Source organism: Piliocolobus tephrosceles, chromosome 6 (assembly GCF_002776525.5).
Source record: "Piliocolobus tephrosceles isolate RC106 chromosome 6, ASM277652v3, whole genome shotgun sequence".
NCBI classification, from domain to species: Eukaryota; Metazoa; Chordata; class Mammalia; order Primates; family Cercopithecidae; genus Piliocolobus; species Piliocolobus tephrosceles.
Genome location: NC_045439.1, coordinates 162,958,249 through 162,978,288, shown reverse-complemented (window position 1 = coordinate 162,978,288; position 20,040 = coordinate 162,958,249). Strand labels below are relative to the sequence as shown.

Here is a 20,040-nt window from a genome sequence, read left to right as displayed (position 1 = left end):
TGTAACTCCTGGAGCACAGCCCACACGGGGCTGTGAGTTCTGGCCACCATTAGCCTCTTACGTGCACTGTGGTAGGGATTGGACTGAACCCCAGTGCATATCTTCACTGCCCTCCTCTGACTGAATGAGTAGAAGAGTCAAACCTTTCCATTCACTCGTTAAACTTCAGGGGCTCTGAATGCTCTTGCTTCACTTTTTAATTTTATTTTTTATATTATTTTAATTTTTTAAATTTTAATTTAATTTAATTTTTTTTTGGACAGGGTCTTGCTCTGTTGCCCAGGCTGGAGTATAGTGGAGTGATCTCAATTCACTGCAGCCTCTACCTCCTGGTCTCAAGCAGTTCTCCCACCTCAGCCTCCAAGTAGCTGGGAGTACAGGCACACCACCACCCCTGGCTAATTTTTTGTATTTTTGGTAGAGATGGCATTGTGCCATGTTGCCCAGACTGGTCTTGTACTCCTGAGCTCAAACAATTCACCTGCCTTGGCCTCCCAAGTGCTGGAATTACAGGTGTGAGCCACCATGGCCAGCCTTCTGCTAATTTTTAAATTTTTTTGTAGAGACAGGGTCTTGCTATGTTGCCTAGATTGGTTTTGAACGCCTGGGCGCAAGTGATTCTCTTGCCTCAGTTTTCCAAGGTGCTGGGATTAGAGATGTGAGTCACTCTACCTGGCCAGGGCTCACTTTTTAGGAAGGAGTTTCTCTCTCCCCCACCAGCTGATATTTTTACCAAAAGTCATATGTTTTGGTTCCAAGTATGTTTATGGCAGTTATCCTGTTAGTGATGTGAACAGAAAAAATAAGAGTGCTCAGAGAAAGCTGTTCCTTCGACAAAAACTGAAGAATGCTGGCTTGGTTTCTGTCGTTACAGAAAAGTTATCAACCACAAATTTGGCAGCTTGTAACAGCGTGCATTTATACTCTCACAGTTTGTCTGGGTCAGGTGTCTGGCCATAGCTTAGTTCCATCCTCTACTTCGGGTGTCACAAGGCTGTAGTCAAGGTGTCGGCTAGGGCATGCTGTCATCTGGAGCCTAGGTCCTCATTGGTAGAAGTGGGTCCATCATGGTTGTGGAACTGAAGCCCTGGGCTCTTGGAGGCTGCCCCTCCCCACAGGCAGTTCACTGGCTGCTTGCTTCTTCAAATTGGAGACCATCTCCTCAGGATGGTGCAGGGGGATGGGAAAAGGGAGAGGCAAATGGAAATAAAAAAAACAGCATAGTAGTTATATCAGACCAAATAGATTTCAAGACAGAAACTATAAAAGGAGACCAAAAAAGTCATTATATAATGATAAAGGAGCCATTTCAGCAAGTGGCTATAACTCTTGTAAATATATGTATATATGCACTCAACACTAGAGCACCCGGATACATAAATATTAGAGCTAAAGAGAGAGAGAGGGCTTAATACATTAATAGATGGAGGCTTTAACACTCCGCTTTCAGCATTGGACAGATCCTCCAGACAAAATTAACGAAGAAACATCAAACTTAATCTGCCCTATAGACCAGATGGATTTAATAGATATTTCTAGAACATTTCATCTGATGGCTGCAGAATGTACATTGTTCTCTTTAGCACATGGATCATCTGCAAAGATAGATCATAAGTTAGGCCACTAAATAAGTCATTAAAAATTCGAAACTTGATACTAAAAGCAGACAAAGACACATCAAAGAAAGAAAATCACAGGCCAGTGTCTCTGATGAATATTGATGCAAAATCCTCAACAAAATACTAACAAACCAAATTCAGCAATACATTAGAAAGATCATTCATTGTGACCAAGTGGGGTTTATCCCTGGGATACAAGGATGGTTCAACATATGCAAATCAATTGATGTGATACCTCGTATCAACAGAAGGATAAAAACCATGTGATTATTTCAATTGATGCTGAAAAAGCATTTGATAAAATTCAGCATCCTTTCATGATAAAAATCTGTTAAAACTGGTTATGGAAGAAACATACCTCAACATAATAAAAGCCGTATATGATAGACCCACAACTAGTATCATACTGAATGGTGAAAAACTGAAAGCCTTTCCTCCAAGATCTGGAACATGACAAGGATGCTCAATGTGGCCACCGTTATGCAACATAGTACTGGAAGTTCTTACTAGAGCAATGAGACAAGAGAAAGAAATAAAAGGCATCCACATTGGAAAGGAAGAAATCAAATTATCCTTGTTTGCAGATGATATGATCTTATATTTGGAAAAACCTAAAGACTCCACAAGAAAATGATTAGAGCTGATAAATTCAGTACAGTTCCAGTATACAAAATCAACATACAAAAATCAGTAGCATTTCTGTGTGTGCCAATAGTAAACAATATGAAAAAGAAATTAGAAAAGTAATCCCATTTACAGTAGCCACATATAAAATTGAATACCTGGGAAGTAACCAAAGAAGATCATTACAAAGATCTCTGTAATGAAAACTCTAAAATGCTGATGAAAGAAATTAAAGAGGACACAAAAAATGGAAAAATATTTCATGTTTATGGATTGGAAGAATCAGTATTGTTAAAATGTCCATACTACCCAAAGCAATCTACTAATTCAATGCAATCCCTAGTGAAGTGCCAATGACATTCTTCACAGAAACAACAAAAAATCCTAAAATTCATGTTGGACCACAAAAGACTCAGAAGAGCTGAAGCTTTCCTAATTAAAAAGAAACAAACTGGAGGAATCAGGTTACCTGACTGCAAATTATACTACAGAGCTATAGTAACCAAAACAGCATGGTACTAGCATAAAAACATACACATAGACCAACGGAACAGAGTAGAGAATCCAGAAACAAATCTGCACATCTATGGCAAACTCATGTTTGACAAAGGTACCAAGAACATACTCTGGGGAAAAGACAGTCTCTTCAATAAATGGTGCTGGGAAAACTTGATAGTCATATGCAGAAGAATGAAGCTAGATTCCTGTCTTTTGCCATAAAAAAGTTAAAAAAATTATGTCAAGTATCTTCTCTGATCACAATGGATTGTAACTAAAAATCGATAACGAGGAATTGTGGAAACTCCACCAACACATGGGAATTAAACAATGTGCCCCTGAATGACCAACAGGTCAATGAAAAAATTAAGAATGAAATTAAACAATTTCTTGAAACAAATGGCGATGGCAAGACAGCATACGAAACCTGTGGGATATAGTGAAAGAAGTACTAAGAGGAAAATTTATAGCTCTAAGTGCCTAAATCAAAAAAGTAGAAAAACTTCAAATAAATAACCTAATGGTACATCTTAAAGAACTAGAAAAGAAGGAGCTAACCAAACCCATAATTAGAAGGACACAAATCATAAATATCAGAGCAGAAATAAAATGAAGTTGAAATGAAGAAAAGAACACAAAAGATCAATGAAAAGAAAAGTTGGTTTTTCTAAAAGATAAATGAAATTGGCAAGCCTTCAGGCAGGCTAAGAGAAAAAGAAGACCCAAATAAATAAAATCAGAGGTGAAAAAGTAGGCATTACAACTGGTATTGCAGAAATTCAAAGGGTCATTAGAGACTATGAACAACTATATGTCAATAAATTGGAAAATCTGGAAGAAATAGATAAGTTTGCAGGCTGGGTACGGTGGCTCATGCCTGTAATCCCAGCACTTTGGGAGGCTGAGGCAGGTGGATCACTTGAGGTCGTGATTTTGAGACCAGTCTGGCCAACATGGTGAATCTCCATCTCTACTAAAAATACAAAAATTAACCAGGCGTGGTGTTGCGTGCTTGTAATTCCAGCCACTTGGGAGGCTGAGGCATGAGAATCACTTGAGCCTGGGGGGTGAAGGTTGCAGTGAGCTAAGATCATGTTACTGCACTGCAGCCTGGGTGACAGAGTGAGACTGTGTCTCAGGGAAAAAAAAAAAAAAAGGATAAAGCAATGGATAATTTCACAGGCACATACAGCCTTCCAAGGTTGAACCATGAAGAAATCCAGAACATGAACGTACCAATAACAGGTAATGAGATTGAAACTGTAATAATAATAAGTCTTCCAGCAAAGAAAAGCCCGGGACCCAATGGCCTCACTGCTGAATTTTACCAAACATTTAAAGAACTATTACCAATCCTAGTGAAACTATTCTGAAAAATAGAGGAGAAGGGAATACTTCCAAACTTATTCTAAAAGGCCTGATACCTGATACCAAAACCAGACAAAGACATAATCAAAAAAGAAAACAGGCCAATATCCCAGATGAACATTGATGCAAAAATACTCAACAAAATACCAGGAAACCGAATTCAGCAACACATTAAGAAGATCATTCTTCATGACCAAAGTGGGGTTTATCCCAGGGATGCCAGGATGGTTCACCATATCCAAATCAATCAGTTTGATACGTCATATCAATAGAATGAAGGATAAAAAACCATGTGATCATTTAAATTCATGCTAAAAAGGCATTTGATAAAATTTGACATCCTTTCATAATAAAAACCCTAAACTGGTTGCAGAAGGAACACACCTCAACGCAATAAAAGCCATATACGACTGACGCACAGCTAGTATACTGAAAGGTGAAAAACTGAGAGCCTTTCCTCTAAGATCTGGAACAAGACAAGGATGCCCACTGTCACCACTGTTACTCAATATAATACTGGAAGCCCTTGTTAGAGGAGTTAGATAAGAGAGAGAAATAAAGGCCGGGTGCAGTGATTCACACCTGTAATCCCAGCACTTTGGGAGGCTGAGGTGAGTGTATCGTTTGAGGTCAGGAATTTGAGACCAGCCTGGTCAACATGGTGATACCCTATCTCAACTAAAAATATAAAAATTAGCTGAGTGTGGTGGCGGATACCTGTTGTCCCAGCTACTTGGGAGGTTGAGGCAGGGAAATCGCTTGAACCCCGGAGGCGGAGATTGCTGTGAGCTGAGATTGTGCCACTATATTCCAGCCTGGGCTACAGAGTAAGACTGCATCTCAGAAAAAAATAATAAAAAAAAAGGGCATCCAAATTGGAAATGAAGAAGCTAAATTATTCATGTTTGCAGATGATTGTTATATTTGGAAAAACCTAAAAACTCCACCAAAAAATGATTAGAACTAATAAATTCAGTAAAATTGCAGGGTACTAAATTAACATACTAAAATCAGTAACATTTCTTTCTTTTCTTTTTTTTTTTGAGGTGGAGTCTCACTCTGTGGCCCAGGCTGGAAAGCAGTGGCACAGTCTTGGCTCACTGCAACCTCTACCTCCTAGGTTCAAGCGATCCTCCTGCCTTAGCCACCTGAGTAGCTGGGATTACAGGCGCCTGCCACCACACCTGGCTAATTTTTGTATTTTAGTAGAGACAGGGTTTCACCACATTGGCCAGGCTGGTCTTGAACTCCTGACCTCAGGTGATCCGCCAGCCTCGGCCTCCCAAAGTGTTGGGATTACAGGTATGAGCCACTGCACCCAGCCAAATCAGTAGCATTTCTATATGTCAGCAGTGAACAGTATGAGAAATAAATCAAGAAAAATAATTCCATTTATAATAGCTACAAATAAAGTAAAATACGTAGGAATAAACCTAACCCAAGAAGTGAAAAGATCTCTACTATGAAAACTGTAAAGCATTGATGCAGGAAATTGAAGAAGATACACAAAAAAGGAAAAGATACTCCATGTTCATGGATTGGAAGAATCAATATTGTTAAAATGTCTGTACTACCCAGAACAATCTACAGGTTCAGTGTAATCCCTATCAAAATACCAATGATATTCTTCACAGAAATAGAAAAAAACATCCTGAAATTTATATGGAATCATAGAATAGCCAAAGCCATCCTGAGCAAAAAACAAAACTGGAGAAATTGCATTACCTGACTTGAAATTACACTACAGTCACTTCCTGGTCTTTTTTGGCTTAGATCAAGTGCAAAGTTTACTACAAAGGTATAACCAACACAGCATGGTACTGGTATAAAAACAGACACGTCGACCAATGGAACAGAATAGAGAACCCAGAAATGAATCCATACATCTACAGTGAACTCATCTTTGAGGTATCCGGAGGATACATGAGGGAAAGGATAGTCTTAATGATAAATGGTGCTGGGAAAATGAGACACCCATATGCAGAAAAGTTAAACTAGACTGCTATCTCTCACCACATACAAAAATCACGTCAAAATGGAGTAAAGACTTATGCCTAAGACTTCAGACTATGAAAATGCTAAAAGAAAACATTGGGGAAAGTCTCCAGGACATTGCACTGGATAATGATTTCTTGAGTAATACTTCATAAACACAGGCACCCAAAGCTAAACTGGACACATGGGATCACATCGAGTTAAAAAGCTTCTGCACAGCAAAGGAAACAGTCAACAAAATGAAAAGACAGCCCACAGAATGGGAGAAAATACTTGCAAATTACCCATCGGATAAGGGATTAATAACCAGAATATATAAGCAGCTCAAGCAACTCTGTAGGAAAAAAAAATCTAATAATCCAATACAAATGGGCAAAAGATTTGAATAGACATTTCTGAAAAGAAGATATACCAATGACAAACAGGCAGTATGAGCAGGTGCTCAACATGAGTGATCATCAGAGGAATGTAAATCAAAACTACAATGAGATATTATCTCACCCTAATTAAAATGGCTTATATCCAAAAGACAAACAAGAACAAATGCTGGCAAGGATATAGAGAAAAGGGAACCCTTGTACAGTGTTGGTGGGAATATAAATTAGCACAGCCATTATGGAGATTAGCTTGAAGGTTCCTCAAAAAACTAAAAATAGGACTGTCATATGATTCAGCAATCCCACTGGTAGGTATATACCCAGAGGAAAGAATATCAGTATGTTGAAGAAATATGTACATTCTCATGTTTGTTGCAGCACTATTTTCAATAGTCAAGATTTAGAAGTGACCTTAGTATCCCCCAGCAAATGAATAGGTGAAGAAAATGTGGTATATATACTCAATGGAGTACTGTTCAACCATAAAAAAGAATGGGATACTGTCATTTGCAACAACATGGATAGAACTGGAGGTCATTATGTTAAGTCTGGGACAGAATGTCATGAGCCAGATCCAGAAAAACAAACTTTGCATGTTCTCACTAATTTGTAGGAGCTAAGCAAATGAAAGCAATTGAACTCATGGAGATAGAGTAGAATGATGGTTATCAGAGACAGGGAAGGATAAAGTGGGGGTGAAGTACAGACGGTTAATGGGTATAAAAATGGAATTAGATAGGGCTGGATGCAGTGGCTCATGCCTGTAATCCCAGCACTTTGGGAGGCCAAGGCAGGTGGATCATGAGGTCAAGAGACCCAGACCATCCTGACCGACATGGTGAAACCCCATCTCTACCAAAACTACAAAAATTAGTTGGGTATGGTGGCATGAGCCTGTAGTTCCTGCTACTCGGAAGGCTGAGGCAGGAGAATCGCTTGAGCCTGAAAGGTGAAGGTTCCACTGAGCCAAGATCGCATTACTGCCCTCCAGCCTAGCGCCAGAGCAAGATCCGTCTCAAAAAAAAAAAAAAAAGAATGTATAAAATCTAGTACTTGACAGCATTACAGGATGACTACAGTCAATTTATTGTCCATTTAAAAATAACAAAGTATAATTGGATTGTTTGTAACACAATGGATAAATGCAGTTATTGAGTACTCCATTTACTCTGATGTGATTATTACACATAGTATGCCTGTGTGAAAATAGCTCATATATACATACCCATACATACATACAACTAGTGTGTATCCACAGAAGTTAAAAAAAAAAAAAAGATGGGCAAACATCTGAGTCTCTTTTAATTAAAAATGGCTTTTTTTTTTTTTTTTTTTGCCAGACAAGGGGGCTTCTGTTGCATACACAGTTTTCAGAATGGATGCCTTCTCCCAGTGTCTGAAATGACCCCTTTTCCTGTTCTGGGCCTTTTCTGACTCACAAATGTTGACAAGCAAAGGTGTTTTTGATTTTGATGCTCACAGTTATTATAATTATTATAAATTTGGCCAGGAGTCCCTATCAGTCTTTGAACAGCTGCTTTTTTTTTTTTTTTTTTTTTGAGAGAAAGTCTTGCTCTGTCACCCAGGCTGGAGTGCAGTGGCACAGTCTTGGCCCACTGCAACCTCCGCCTCCTGGGTTCAAGCTATTCTCCTGCCTCAGCCTCCCAAGTAGCTGGGATTATGGACATCTGCCACCACGCCCAACTAATTTTTGTAGTTTTAGAAGAGATGAGGTTTCACCATGTTGGCCAGGCTGGTCTTGAACTCCTGACCTTAAGTGATCTGCCTGCCTCAGCCTTCCATAGTGCTAGGATTATAGGCGTGAGCCACCGCACCTGGCCATGAATAGCTTTTTGTTTGAGGAAACAAGATATTCCAGACTCATCTTTGCCTGGCCCTTGAATCTTATTTTCCCCAAGAGTCCTAGCTTCTTTTATTGGGAAATGGTACTCAGAGACCAAAATCTGGGTGCCTGATGTCAGGTTGCCATTGATTCTGGTCCTTCCAAAAAACAGAGTAAGCAAACATATGTAAAAATAAAGTTCATAGATTTCCAATTTAAGTTGTTTTTCAAAATTTCTTTGATATTTTTCCTCTTTTATACTGAAAACCTTAATTATTATTATTATTGTTTTGAGATAGAGTCTCGCTCTATTTGCCCAGGCTGGAGTGCATTGGCACAATCTCGTCTCCCTGAAACCTCTGCCTCCTGGGTTCGTGCTAGTCTGCTTCAGCCTCCCGAGGGACTGGGATTACAGGCATGCACCAGCACACCTGGCTAAGTTTTTATATTTTTAGTAGAGGTGGGGTTTCACCATGTTGGCCAGGCTGGTCATGAACTCCTGACCTCAAGTGATTTACCTACCTTGGCCTCCCAAATGCTGGGATTACAGGTGTTAGTCTCCATGACTGGCCTAAAGTCTTAATTTCTAATAACATTTAATACTTTATCATAAACATGTTTTACTGTATTTACATTGCTTTATTGTGCAACGTGAAGTAGTTCTAAAATTGTGACAATATTATCAATACCAATAAATATAAGATTTTATTTTTCATTATAGTATATTCTATTAATTATGTATAGTTCAAAAGTCCTTTGACATACTTTTCTTTGTATATGCGTGGGTTAATTTGCTTGTTGCCAGTTTTAGGTTTTGTTTTTTTATGATTTTTTTTTTTTTTTTTTTTTTTTTGAGACGGAGTCTTGCTCTGTCGCCCAGGCTGGAGTGCAGTGGCCGGATCTCAGCTCACTGCAAGCTCCGCCTCCCGGGTTCACGCCATTCTCCTGCCTCAGCCTCCCAAGTAGCTGGGACTACAGGCGCCGCCACATCGCCCGGCTAGTTTTTTGTAGTTTTTAGTAGAGACGGGGTTTCACCATGTTAGCCAGAATGGTCTCGATCTCCTGACCTCGTGATCCGCCCATCTCGGCCTCCCAAAGTGCTGGGATTACAGGCTTGAGCCACCGCGCCCGGCCTTTTTTATGATTTAATTTTAATTTTTGAGGATGAAAGTCATGTATATTTCAGAAGTAAAGACACAAAGTATACTTAAAATGTTGTTGCTTTTTCTGGTCCATATCCCCTCCCCATTTCCCCACAGGTAGTCATTGATACTTGCTTTTGGTTTATCTTTTCAGAGCACATGCATGTGTGTTTGTTTGTGTGTGTCTTTTTTTTCTTTTCTTTTTTTTTTGAGACCAAGTCTTGTTCTTGTCACTGAGGCTGAGTGCAGTGGTGCGATCTCAGATTACTGCAACCTCTGCCTCCTGGGTTCAGGCGATTCTCCTGCCTCAGCCTCCTGAGTAGCTGGGATTACAGGTGCATGCCACCATAACTGGCTAATTTTTTTGTATTTTTAGTAGAGATGGGGTTTCACCGTGTTGGCCAGGCTGGTCTCAAATTCCTCATCTCAGGTGATCTGCCCCCCTTGGCCTCCCATAAGTGCCGGGATTACAGGCATGAGTGACCTCGCCGGACCACGTGTCTTTTTTCTTGTATGTTACATAAGAGGTAGCCTAGTATTGACACTGTTGTGCACATTTTCACTTATATTTCTTGGATGATTTTCATGAAATGTTTAAGTCACTAATTTAGTAAATCATTGATTTTATTACTGAGTGATTGAATACATAAGGGGGATTGAGATTTTTTTCCCATATCATTCTTTTTTTTTTTTTTTTGAGACGGAGTCTCGCTCTGTCGCCCAGGCTGGAGTGTAGTGGCCGGATCTCAGCTCACTGCAAGCTCCGCCTCCCGGGTTTACGCCATTCTCCTGCCTCAGCCTCCCGAGTAGCTGGGACTACAGGCGCCCGCCACCTCGCCCGGCTAGTTTTTTTTGTATTTTTTTAGTAGAGACGGGGTTTCACCGTGTTAGCCAGGATGGTCTCGATCTCCTGACCTTGTGATCCACCCGTCTCGGCCTCCCAAAGTGCTGGGATTACAGGCTTGAGCCACCGTGCCTGGCCACCCATATCATTCTTTAAAAATTGCGGTGTGAATGTGAGCACTCTGTAAGCTTATCTCGTTTATCTTTGCTAGCTTGCATTCACAAGAGATGGGCTCTGTGGTCTGTGGAACGAAATGGTTAAAGATGGAGAAATTGTGTACACTGGAACAGAATCAACCCAGAATGGAGAGCTCCTTCCTAGAAAAGGTAAAGGCCTTTAACTAGTGTTTTTTATTTTGTAAAGACCATTATAAAATGCATTTTATAGAAATTTTGTAATGCGCTATAGGAATAGGAGCTTTGAGCTTAACTCTTTGAAGTTTTGCTTTTCACTTTGGAGATTATTGTTTAAAATGGTAGTTAATACAAGCTGCCTGGATTTTATTGTTTTATGTGAATTGAAGGCATTTTTATTGCAAAACCGTCTTGCTGCATTTGTGGTGTTCTTTGGGAGTATATTAAACACTTTTTGGAAACCTTTGGCCTGCAACAAAATGCCACTGAACAATCTTATTTAGTATTGTAGTTTTGAAAGCTCGGTAAGACTATCATTAGGTTGTTCATAACGGTGGCTGTGTTTCAGAATCCCCATTGAGGTTTAAAAAAAATGGGTGCTTGTATACACCCTAAACTTGTTGAATTGGAAAAGATCCTTGGTTGAGACCCGTTGTCGAAGTGGAAAAGATCCTTGGTTGAGACCCGTTGTTGAATCGGGAAAGATCCTTGGTTGAGACCCGTTGTTGAAGTGGGAAAGATCCTTGGTTGAGACCCGTTGTTGAAGTTTGTTGGTCCTCCTACTTGAGAGTCATCAACATGGATAAAGCTACCACTTTAGAAGGTGTTTCTTCTAAGTTGAAATAGCTCAGTTGGGAGAGCATTAGATTGAAGAAAGTATTTCTTCTTTTGTAGAATGAATCGGGATAGTGTCCACTTGAAAATACGTGGGGACCGGGTGTGGTGGGTCATGCCTGTAATTCCAGCACTTTGGGAGGCTGAGGCAGGCAGATCATTTGAGGTTGGGAGTTTGAGACCAGCCTGGCCAACATGGTGAAACCCCATCTCTACTAAAAAATACAAAAATTAGCCAGGCATGATGGCGGGCGCCTGTAATCCCAGCTTCTTGGGAGGCCAAGGCAGGAGAATTGCTTGAACCCAGGAGGTGGAAGTTGCAGTGAGCTGAGATTGTGTTACTGCACTCCAGCCTTGGTGACAGAGTGAGACTGCATCTAAAAAAAAAAGCAAAACAAACCATGGGAAAAAGTATTAGTCTCCCTATTCAGTTTCAGTGTCAAGCAGTTACCCGTGGTTTTTTTTTTATGTTTGTTTGAAAATACACACACACGCACAATAACTGTCAGACGTGTACAGTGAGTGGCTGCAGACTCACCCCCATGTTCTCCACCGTGTTTGGCTCCACATCCTGCCATCTGTCCATCCACTGTTTGTCTCACCTAGCTCCTTAGACACTCATGTATGTAATTGATTCTAGTTCAACTTTATGTTTTTGACTTTCAGGTAAAATTTATATATAATGAAACGCATCTATTTTGAGTTCACCATTTCATAAGTTTTGACAAATGTAACCTGTGTAACCCACATCTTTATCATGACTCTTGCCCGGAAAGTTCTCTCGTGTCCTGTCCCTTCTTCCCAGAGTCAATAACTGGTCTGATGTTTCTCTAACATTGACAGATTGTGCCGGTTCTAGAACTCCATAAATTGAATCATGTAGTCAGGTTCTTCTCTGTCTGGCTTCTTTCACTCTGCATAGTGCTTTTGATTTTCATCTTTTTTTTTTTAAACAACATAATAGGTTTATATTTAATATAGCACTTCTCATAGGGAGGTATTACTATAAAGTTTTTTTTTTTTTAACATTAAATCTCTTTTCCATGTCAGTGTCTATAGAGCTTTTTGTTTTGTTTTTTCTTTAACATTAAGTCTTTTCTCCATTTCAGTATTAGATACACCGAATACATTTTTTGAAATGTTTTTTTTTTTTTTTTTAAGAAAAGCTAAGTACATGGAAAAATCCAAAGTTTATGTTTTATTCATTACATTTGATGAATTTTTTTCTTTGTGTTTTCCTCTCACGAGGGAGTCTTGCTCTGTTGCTTAGGCTGGAGGGCAGTGGCATGATCTCGGCTCACTGCAACCACTGCCTCTGGGTTCAAGCAGTTCTCTGCCTCAGCCTCCTGGGTAGCTGGGATTACAGGTGCCCTCCACCACGCCCAGCTAATTGTTGTATTTTTAGTAAAGAAGGATTTCACCATCTTGGCCAGGCTGGTCTTGAACTCGTGACCTCAAGTGATCCTCTCACCTCGGCCTCCCAAACTGCTAGGATTACAGATGTGAGCTATCGCGCCCAGCCTGATTTTGTATTTTTAATAGAGATGGGGTTTTGCCGTGTTGGCCAGGCTAGTGTTGATCTCCTAGGTTCAAGTGATCCTCCCACATTGGCCTCTCAAAGTGCTGGGATTACAGCCGTGAGCCACCACACCTGGCCAATGGGAGGTCTCGCTTCCCTTCTCTCCAGCATTCTATAAGCAATGTGTTTGGGCAGTATGTGTTCAATTTTCTCTATGTATACTTTGAACCCTACAGTAGTGAAAGGAAAAGTAGACAAATATTGAAGCTGATGTGGTGTGGTCTTTGAGCTGATGGTGCTAATTATTCTTGGTTGTTTTCATGGCCACCAGGGACTTCATCCTGCTTTTGCTGTTGTAAAGTATTGTAATTTATGCTCCTGAGAATAACACTTGAGGTGTACTTAGGGTTCTTGTCTGCTTCCTGGTGACTGTCGAAGCTTTTCGTCTTGAAGAAGGGAGATGAGCAGTGTTCCAGTGTACTGAGTTTAAAATTATGAATGTTGCATTCTTTTTATTTGTAAAATTTATAGCCAGATGTAGGGTAGGGGTGGCACACTTTCTCTAAAGGACCAGATAGTAAATATTTTAAGCTGTCAGTGGACCATATGGTGGTCTCTGTCATAGCCAGGGGCCCTTGCAGCTGTAGTGCAAAAGTAGCCACAGACAATACTACGTCAGTGGGCAGGGGAGGTTCATTCTGTAAACTTTATTTATGGACACCAAAAGATGACGTTCACAGAATGTTTGCAAGTCACAAACTACTGTTTTCCTTTTGATTATTTTTCAGTCATTAAAAAATATAAAATACGGTGGCCGGGCGTGGTGGCTCACACCGGTAATCCCAGCACTTTGGGAGGCCGAGGTGGGTGGTCATCTGAGGTCAGGAGTTCGAGACCAGCCTGGCCAACATGGTGAAACCCCATCTCTACTAAAAACAAAAAAATTAACTGGGCATGATGGTGCACACCTGTAATCCCAGCTACTCAGAGGCTGAGGCATGAGAATCACTTGAACCCGGGAGAATTGCCTGAACCTGGGAGGCGGAGGTTGTGGTGAGCCAAGACTCTGTCTCAAAAGAACAACAAAAGTAAAATACTTTCTTTCCTTTCAGACCATACAGAAAGAGGCTATGGACTGGGTTTGGCCCCTGGGCTGTGGTTAGTGACCACACACACACACGCACACATACGCACATGCACACATACATGTAGTGCAGAGTCTGGCATTTAGTGCCAGCACCTGTGTTCTCACCTGAGCTGTGTTCCTGGCTGGGTTCTGCTCTGTATTCTGTGATCCCAGATGTCTACCTTGGTAAACTGGAGACAGCAAAGGCTGCCTCCTTCAAGGTTGTTTGTAAAGATTTAAAAGGGTAATGTGTTGTTGTTAGGCCAGATGCTTTGTATAGTACATGTTAGGTTATTTTCACTTTTTTTTTTGTTGTTTGTTTTTGAATGGCGTGAACTGCCTTCCAGGTTCAAGCTATTCTCCTGCCTCAGCCTCCCAAGTAGCTGGGATTACAGGTATGAGCCACCGCACCCAGCCAACATTTTTTTAATTAAAAAACTTATATGAGATTTATTTTATTATGATCCCTAGTTAAGTAAATTACGAGTTCTGTAGATTCATGTAACCCCCGCCATCATCAGGATGGAGAAGTTTCATCACCCCAAAAGCTCCCTTGTCCTTTTTATCACATGTTCCCTGGCCTTGTACCCTGGCAACCACTGATCTGTTCTCCATCAGGATAGGGTATTCTTTTTGAGAATGTCATGTAAGTGGAATCATACCTTAATGTTTTGAAACCATCTTCATTTATTCCCAGTTATATGTTTGAAGTTTATCTGTTGTTCTGTGTATTAATAGTTATTTTTATTGCTGAATAGTATTTCATCATTTGGATGTACCACATTGTGTTTATCCATTCTGCTGTTGTAGGACCTTGTGGTTGTTTCCATGTTTCTTTTGCAATTGTAATCCTGCTGTGAGCATTTCTGTACAGATTTTGTGTGAATATAGTTTCCATTTCCCTAGGATAAAGACCTAGTAGTATGAAACCTGGATCATGTGCTGAACTGTTCCAAAGTGGCTATTTTAGTTTGCATTCCCACTGGCAATCTGTCATGTTTTTGTTGCTTTGTGTCTTTGTTAGCTCTTGGTGTTATCAGTGATTTTTAGTTGAGCCATTCTAACAAGTCTAGTGGGATCTCATTGTGGTTTAAATTTGCATTTCCGTAATGGCTAATGATGCTGAATATCATGTTCTTTGCCACTCTTGTATCTTCTGTGAAGTTTCTGTTCAGATCTTTTGCACAGAAGAAGCTGTATCATGGAACCAGTAAAATAACCAAGGAGAGGTTGATTAAAGTTCTGTTTATAACCCTAGAAGATTCCTGCCCTAGGGATATGGGATGGCTGAACATAGGACACTGACACTGGACAGATGAAATAGCCGTTTATTAGTCATGCATGCTTACAGCCCTGGAGGTGGGGGACACCGCATGCCACACGGGGGCTGCACTTGGGAACAGAGTGAACCACCAGGGCCTGCGGGAGGCACATTTTGTAGTAAGAAGAGGGTGAGATGACTTTGCTTCCATGGGAAGATGTGATTGGCTTGTTTGAATAACTCTGGACCGGCAGGGATGAGCAGGCTGGGGTCGGGTCTCCATGATAAGGAGGGTTGTTTGGCTTTGGGACCTTATCCGTGGGAGCAGAGCTCGGGGGAGATCTTGTGGTTAGGCTATTTGAGGCCTTCTTGATTTTACTGACGTCAAGGCAGCACGTAATATTTAGCCTTAATTTCGGGCTCCACAACACACTCTTCTATACCTGCTTTCTGTGGCACTTTTCAGAAAGTTTTGTCCTTAGTGTTTAGCAGTTGATTATGATGTGCCTAGTCATGACTTCTTTTGGATTTATCTTGTTTGGGCTTCTTCAGTCTGCCTAGATTCTTCAGTCTGCCTAGGTTTATGTCATTTGCTGAACTTAGGAAGTTTTCAGCCATTAGTTCTTTGGATATTTTTTTCAGCATTGCACTTTTTCTTTCCTGTTATTAACCTGTGGGGTCTGTGCTAATTCTAGGTAGTTAGTTTCAGAATTGAATTGCACTGTGGGACACGTAGATGGGTGTTGCAGAGGACTGGAGAATTGCCTGGTGCAAAAGTCCATCCATTTGGTGTCAGAAGTGTTGTAAACAGAGGATCTGTTTCCTTAGAGATTTTTAGGCACTCATTATTTGTAATTTGGATGGAATATCATGTCTTTCACCGATTTCGATACATTTTTCTAATTATGTTGTTTGGATGTTTAGTAATAGCCTTGTGTGATGGAACGTGTTTACACTTCAAGGTTAAGGTTAGTTCTCTCTTCTCTTCGCTTACTATGTAAGGAGTTTTATGACAATTGTTTTTGACTGAAACTTCACATTGTCAGTGGCCTAAAGTCATTGTTCTCAGCTTTTCCTTTGTGTCCCAGTGCTCTTGAATTCTGCTCTCAGTGACAGTGCCCCTGCATAGCAGTGCTTCTCAGTTGGCAGTGGAGTAGGGCCTTGTAAAGAGTTAAAAGATTTTTGAATCATACTCCCGTTCTACACCCTCCCTTTTCCCATGTATACACAAGCATTGGGACTCACTGGAAAAAAGCAATTGGTGTGAAATTGAAGTAGGTAAATATCAAAGACTAAGTTTCTCAGTTGTGAAATGTGCTAGGAAGTTGATGGAATATCATTTTGGAAGACATGCTTTGACTAATTTGTTATATTGGTTTCTTTTTCTTTTTTTTTTTTGATACGGAGTCTTGCTCTGTTGCCCAGACTGGAGTACAGTGGCGCCATCTCCGGTCACTGCAAGCTCTGCCTCCAGGGTTCACACCATTGTCCTGCCTCAGCCTCCTGGGTAGCTGGGATTACAGGCGTCCGCCATCATGCCTGGCTAATTTTTTGTATTTTTAGTAGAGACGGGGTTTCACCATGTTAGCCAGGATGGTCTTGATCTCCTGACCTTGTGATCTACCCATCTTGGCTTCCCAAAATGCTGGGATTACAGGCATGAGCCCCCGTGCCTGGGTGATATATTGGTTTCTTTATGAAAATTGTACTGGATCTGTTACAGGTGTGACTGATGTATTTTATTTTTAAGTGGGCAAACATTCAGTTAATGATGTGTGTTGTAACTTTTCGGGGAGGGACATTTGCAGAGACTAATGGTATGGCATTCTGAAAAGCAGTTACAGATTAAAATATTTTTAATTCTGCAGATGATAGCGTCGAACCAAGTGGAACAAAGAAAGAAGATATGAATGACAAAGAGAAAAAAGATGAAGAAGAAACTCCTGCACCTGTATATAGGGCCAAGTCAATTCTGGAAAGCTGGGTATGGGGCAAGCAACCAGGTAATCTTGTGAGTTTTGGCACTTTGGAAAGCTTGATCTGATACTCCTTTTCTGTATAACTTGGATGGATTCTTAGTATTTTTTTTGGTAACAATTTTTAAAAATGTAATTAAAAAATTTAAACATTGTAAAATATACATACCATAAAGCTTACCGTTTTAACCATTTTTATGTGTACAGTTCATTGGCATTAAGTATATTCACGTGGTTACCCAGCCATCACAGTTGACTAATTAAAGACAGAATCTCACTGTGTTGTCCAGGCTGGTCTTATACTCCTGGCTTCAACGGTTCTTCCTGCCTCAGACTCCTGGGTTGCTGAGATTTCAGGTGTAAGCCATTGTACCTGGCACTACATGTAACTTTTTGAGGAACCAGTAAACTGTTTTCCACAGTGGCTACACTGTTTTACATTCTTGTAGCAGTCTACCAAGGTTCCAATTTCTCCACACCCTCACCAACACTTTTTCTTTTCTGATGATAGCCATCCTAATTTTTGTGAGTAGGTACAGCATCTCATTGTTTTGATTTGCATTTCCCATTTCCCTGTTGATTAGTCATTCTGAGCATCTTTTTACATGCTTATTGACCATTAGTGTACATTCACTGGAGAAATGTCTATTCAAATCCTTTGCCCATTTTCTTTTCTTTGGAGATAGAGTTTGGCTCTTGTTGCCCAGGCTGGAGTGCAGTGGTGCAATCTCGGCTCATTGCAACCTCTGCCTCCCGGGTTCAAGTGATTCTCCTGCCTCAGCCTCCTGAGTAGCTGGGATTACAGGTGCCTGCCACCGTGCCTGGCTAATTTTTTGTATTTTTAGTAGAGACGAGGTTTCACTGCGCCTAGCCCTTTTGCCCATTTTTAATTAAGTTTTTTGTTTTGGGTTATAGGAGTTCTTTATCGTGGATGGACTTTCGTAATCTCTTGCCTTTATCCAAACCAGTAAAACCCATATATTTAATATGCTTACTTTTGTTTGTGTAATTCAGTTTTTTAAATGTCTGATGCATTTTTGTTCCAATTAAAAATATACATGGAATAAATTTTTTTAATAAAAATGTATAGATTATAAAGCAGAAATTTCGCCTGACTGCCCACCACCCAAATTTCAGTTTTCCTCTAAGATTTAGCCACTATTATCCCTTCGGTGTGGATATTCAGACTTTCTTTTCCTTGCATGGACATACATGTGTAAATGTACATATATAAAAATAATTTGTGACGCCAGGCTTGCACCTGTAATCCCAGCACTTTGGGACGCTGAGGTAAGAGAATTACTTGAGGCCAGCAGTTTGAAGCTGCAGTGATCTATGATTGTGCCTCTACCTGGGTGACAGGGTCAGACCCTGTCTCTTAAGAAAAAAATTCATATCTGCAGTTAATAATAGTACCCACTTTGTAATTTATTATGGGATCAGTACAGTAGGCCAGGCAAAGTGCGTATGCTGTTATCTTGCATGTAGTAAGTACCAGCACATACTGCCTGTTATCCAGAAATTTGCTGAAATGTGCCTTGTATTTTCTCTCTTTCCATTTTGTTCATCCTTACTAGAAGTTATCAGTTTGAGTTTTTTGAAAGAGCCAGTTGTTGGTTTTAGTGATTTTGTTTGTTTTCTTTTTCATTGATTTCTGCTTTACTCTTTATTATTTCCTTTTTTCTGCTGGCTTTGGGTTCCATTTGCTCTTCTGTCTCTTCTAGTTTCTTAAGGTAAAGGCTTAGCTTAGATAATTGACTTTAGATTTTCTGTCTTTTCCAACAAGTGTTCAAAACTATAATATAAATTTCCCTCTAAGCATTGTTTAGCCACATTTCACAAATTTGGAAATGTTTATTCATTTTCATCTTCATTCAGTTGAAAATATTTTCTAATTTCCCTTTTAATTTCTTCTTTTGCCCACTTACTATTTGGAAATGTGTTATTTCGTTTCCAAATATTTGGGGATTTTCAAATACATCCTGTTAACAATTTCTAAATTAGTTGTAGTCAGAGAACATATTCTGTGATTTCAATGTTGAGGCTTGTCTTAAGCCCCAGAATATGGTGTATTCTGTGGAATGTTTCATGCACACGTAATAAGAATGGCTGGGTGCTGTGGCTCATGCCTGTAATCCAGCACTTTGGGAGGCTGAGGTGGGTGGATTACTTGAGGTCAGGGGTTCAAGACCAGTCTGGCCAACATGGTGAAACCGTCTCTACCAAACATAACAAAAATTAGCTGGATGTGGTGGTGGACGCTTGTAATCTCGATTGCACCCCTGCACTTTAGTCTGGGTGACAAAGTGAGACTACATCTCAAAAAAAAAAAAGTGTATTTTGCTGCTCTGTAAAGCTTAGTGAGATCAGGTTGTCATTGTTCAGGTATGCTTGACTTGAAATAATTTTCTGCCTACTTGTTCTAGTCACTGTTAGGAGAGGAGTTGAACTAACACACAAGGTTGGGTTGCCACATTAGTTTGACATGAATCTCAGAGATCTTATCAGTACCAGATTACTTAGGAACTTTAAAGATACAAGTAATATCCTCACTTGTGTGCTCAGGCAAAGCAGGAAGAGATATGGGACAGTCTGTGCAACTCCCCCAGGTCCATCCTGTTTGAACTCTGCCTGAGAGATGAGACCTCTCACTGAGGTGCGTCCTCCTCTCACTGAGGTGCCTTCTCCTCTCACTGAGGTGCTGAGGTGCGTCATCCTCTAACTGAGGTGCGTCCTCCTCTCACTGAGGTGCTGAGGTGCGTCGTCCTCTCACTGAGGCGCGTCGTCCTCTCACTGAGGTGCTGAGGTGCGTCGTCCTCCCACTGAGGTGCGTCCTCCTCTCACTGAGGTGTTGAGGTGCGTTGTCCTCTCACTGAGGTG

The 20,040-nt window shown here is 40.5% G+C and overlaps 1 protein-coding gene across 7 annotated transcripts in view; it reads left to right on the top strand.

The window, feature by feature from the left end:
* The window catches only part of HERC2 (HECT and RLD domain containing E3 ubiquitin protein ligase 2), a 135,740-nt gene that overhangs the window by 13,346 nt on the left and 102,354 nt on the right, over positions 1-20,040 (top strand). For 5 of the 7 annotated variants that reach the window (XM_026447191.2, XM_026447192.2, XM_026447195.2 and 2 more), the window contains exons 3-4: positions 10,522-10,636; positions 17,053-17,187. In XM_026447191.2, the coding sequence (XP_026302976.1) occupies positions 10,522-10,636; positions 17,053-17,187 (250 nt within the window). The remainder of the gene's footprint in view (positions 1-10,521; positions 10,637-17,052; positions 17,188-20,040) is intronic. The other 2 variants (XM_026447194.2, XM_026447193.2) reach the window with 1 other exon arrangement.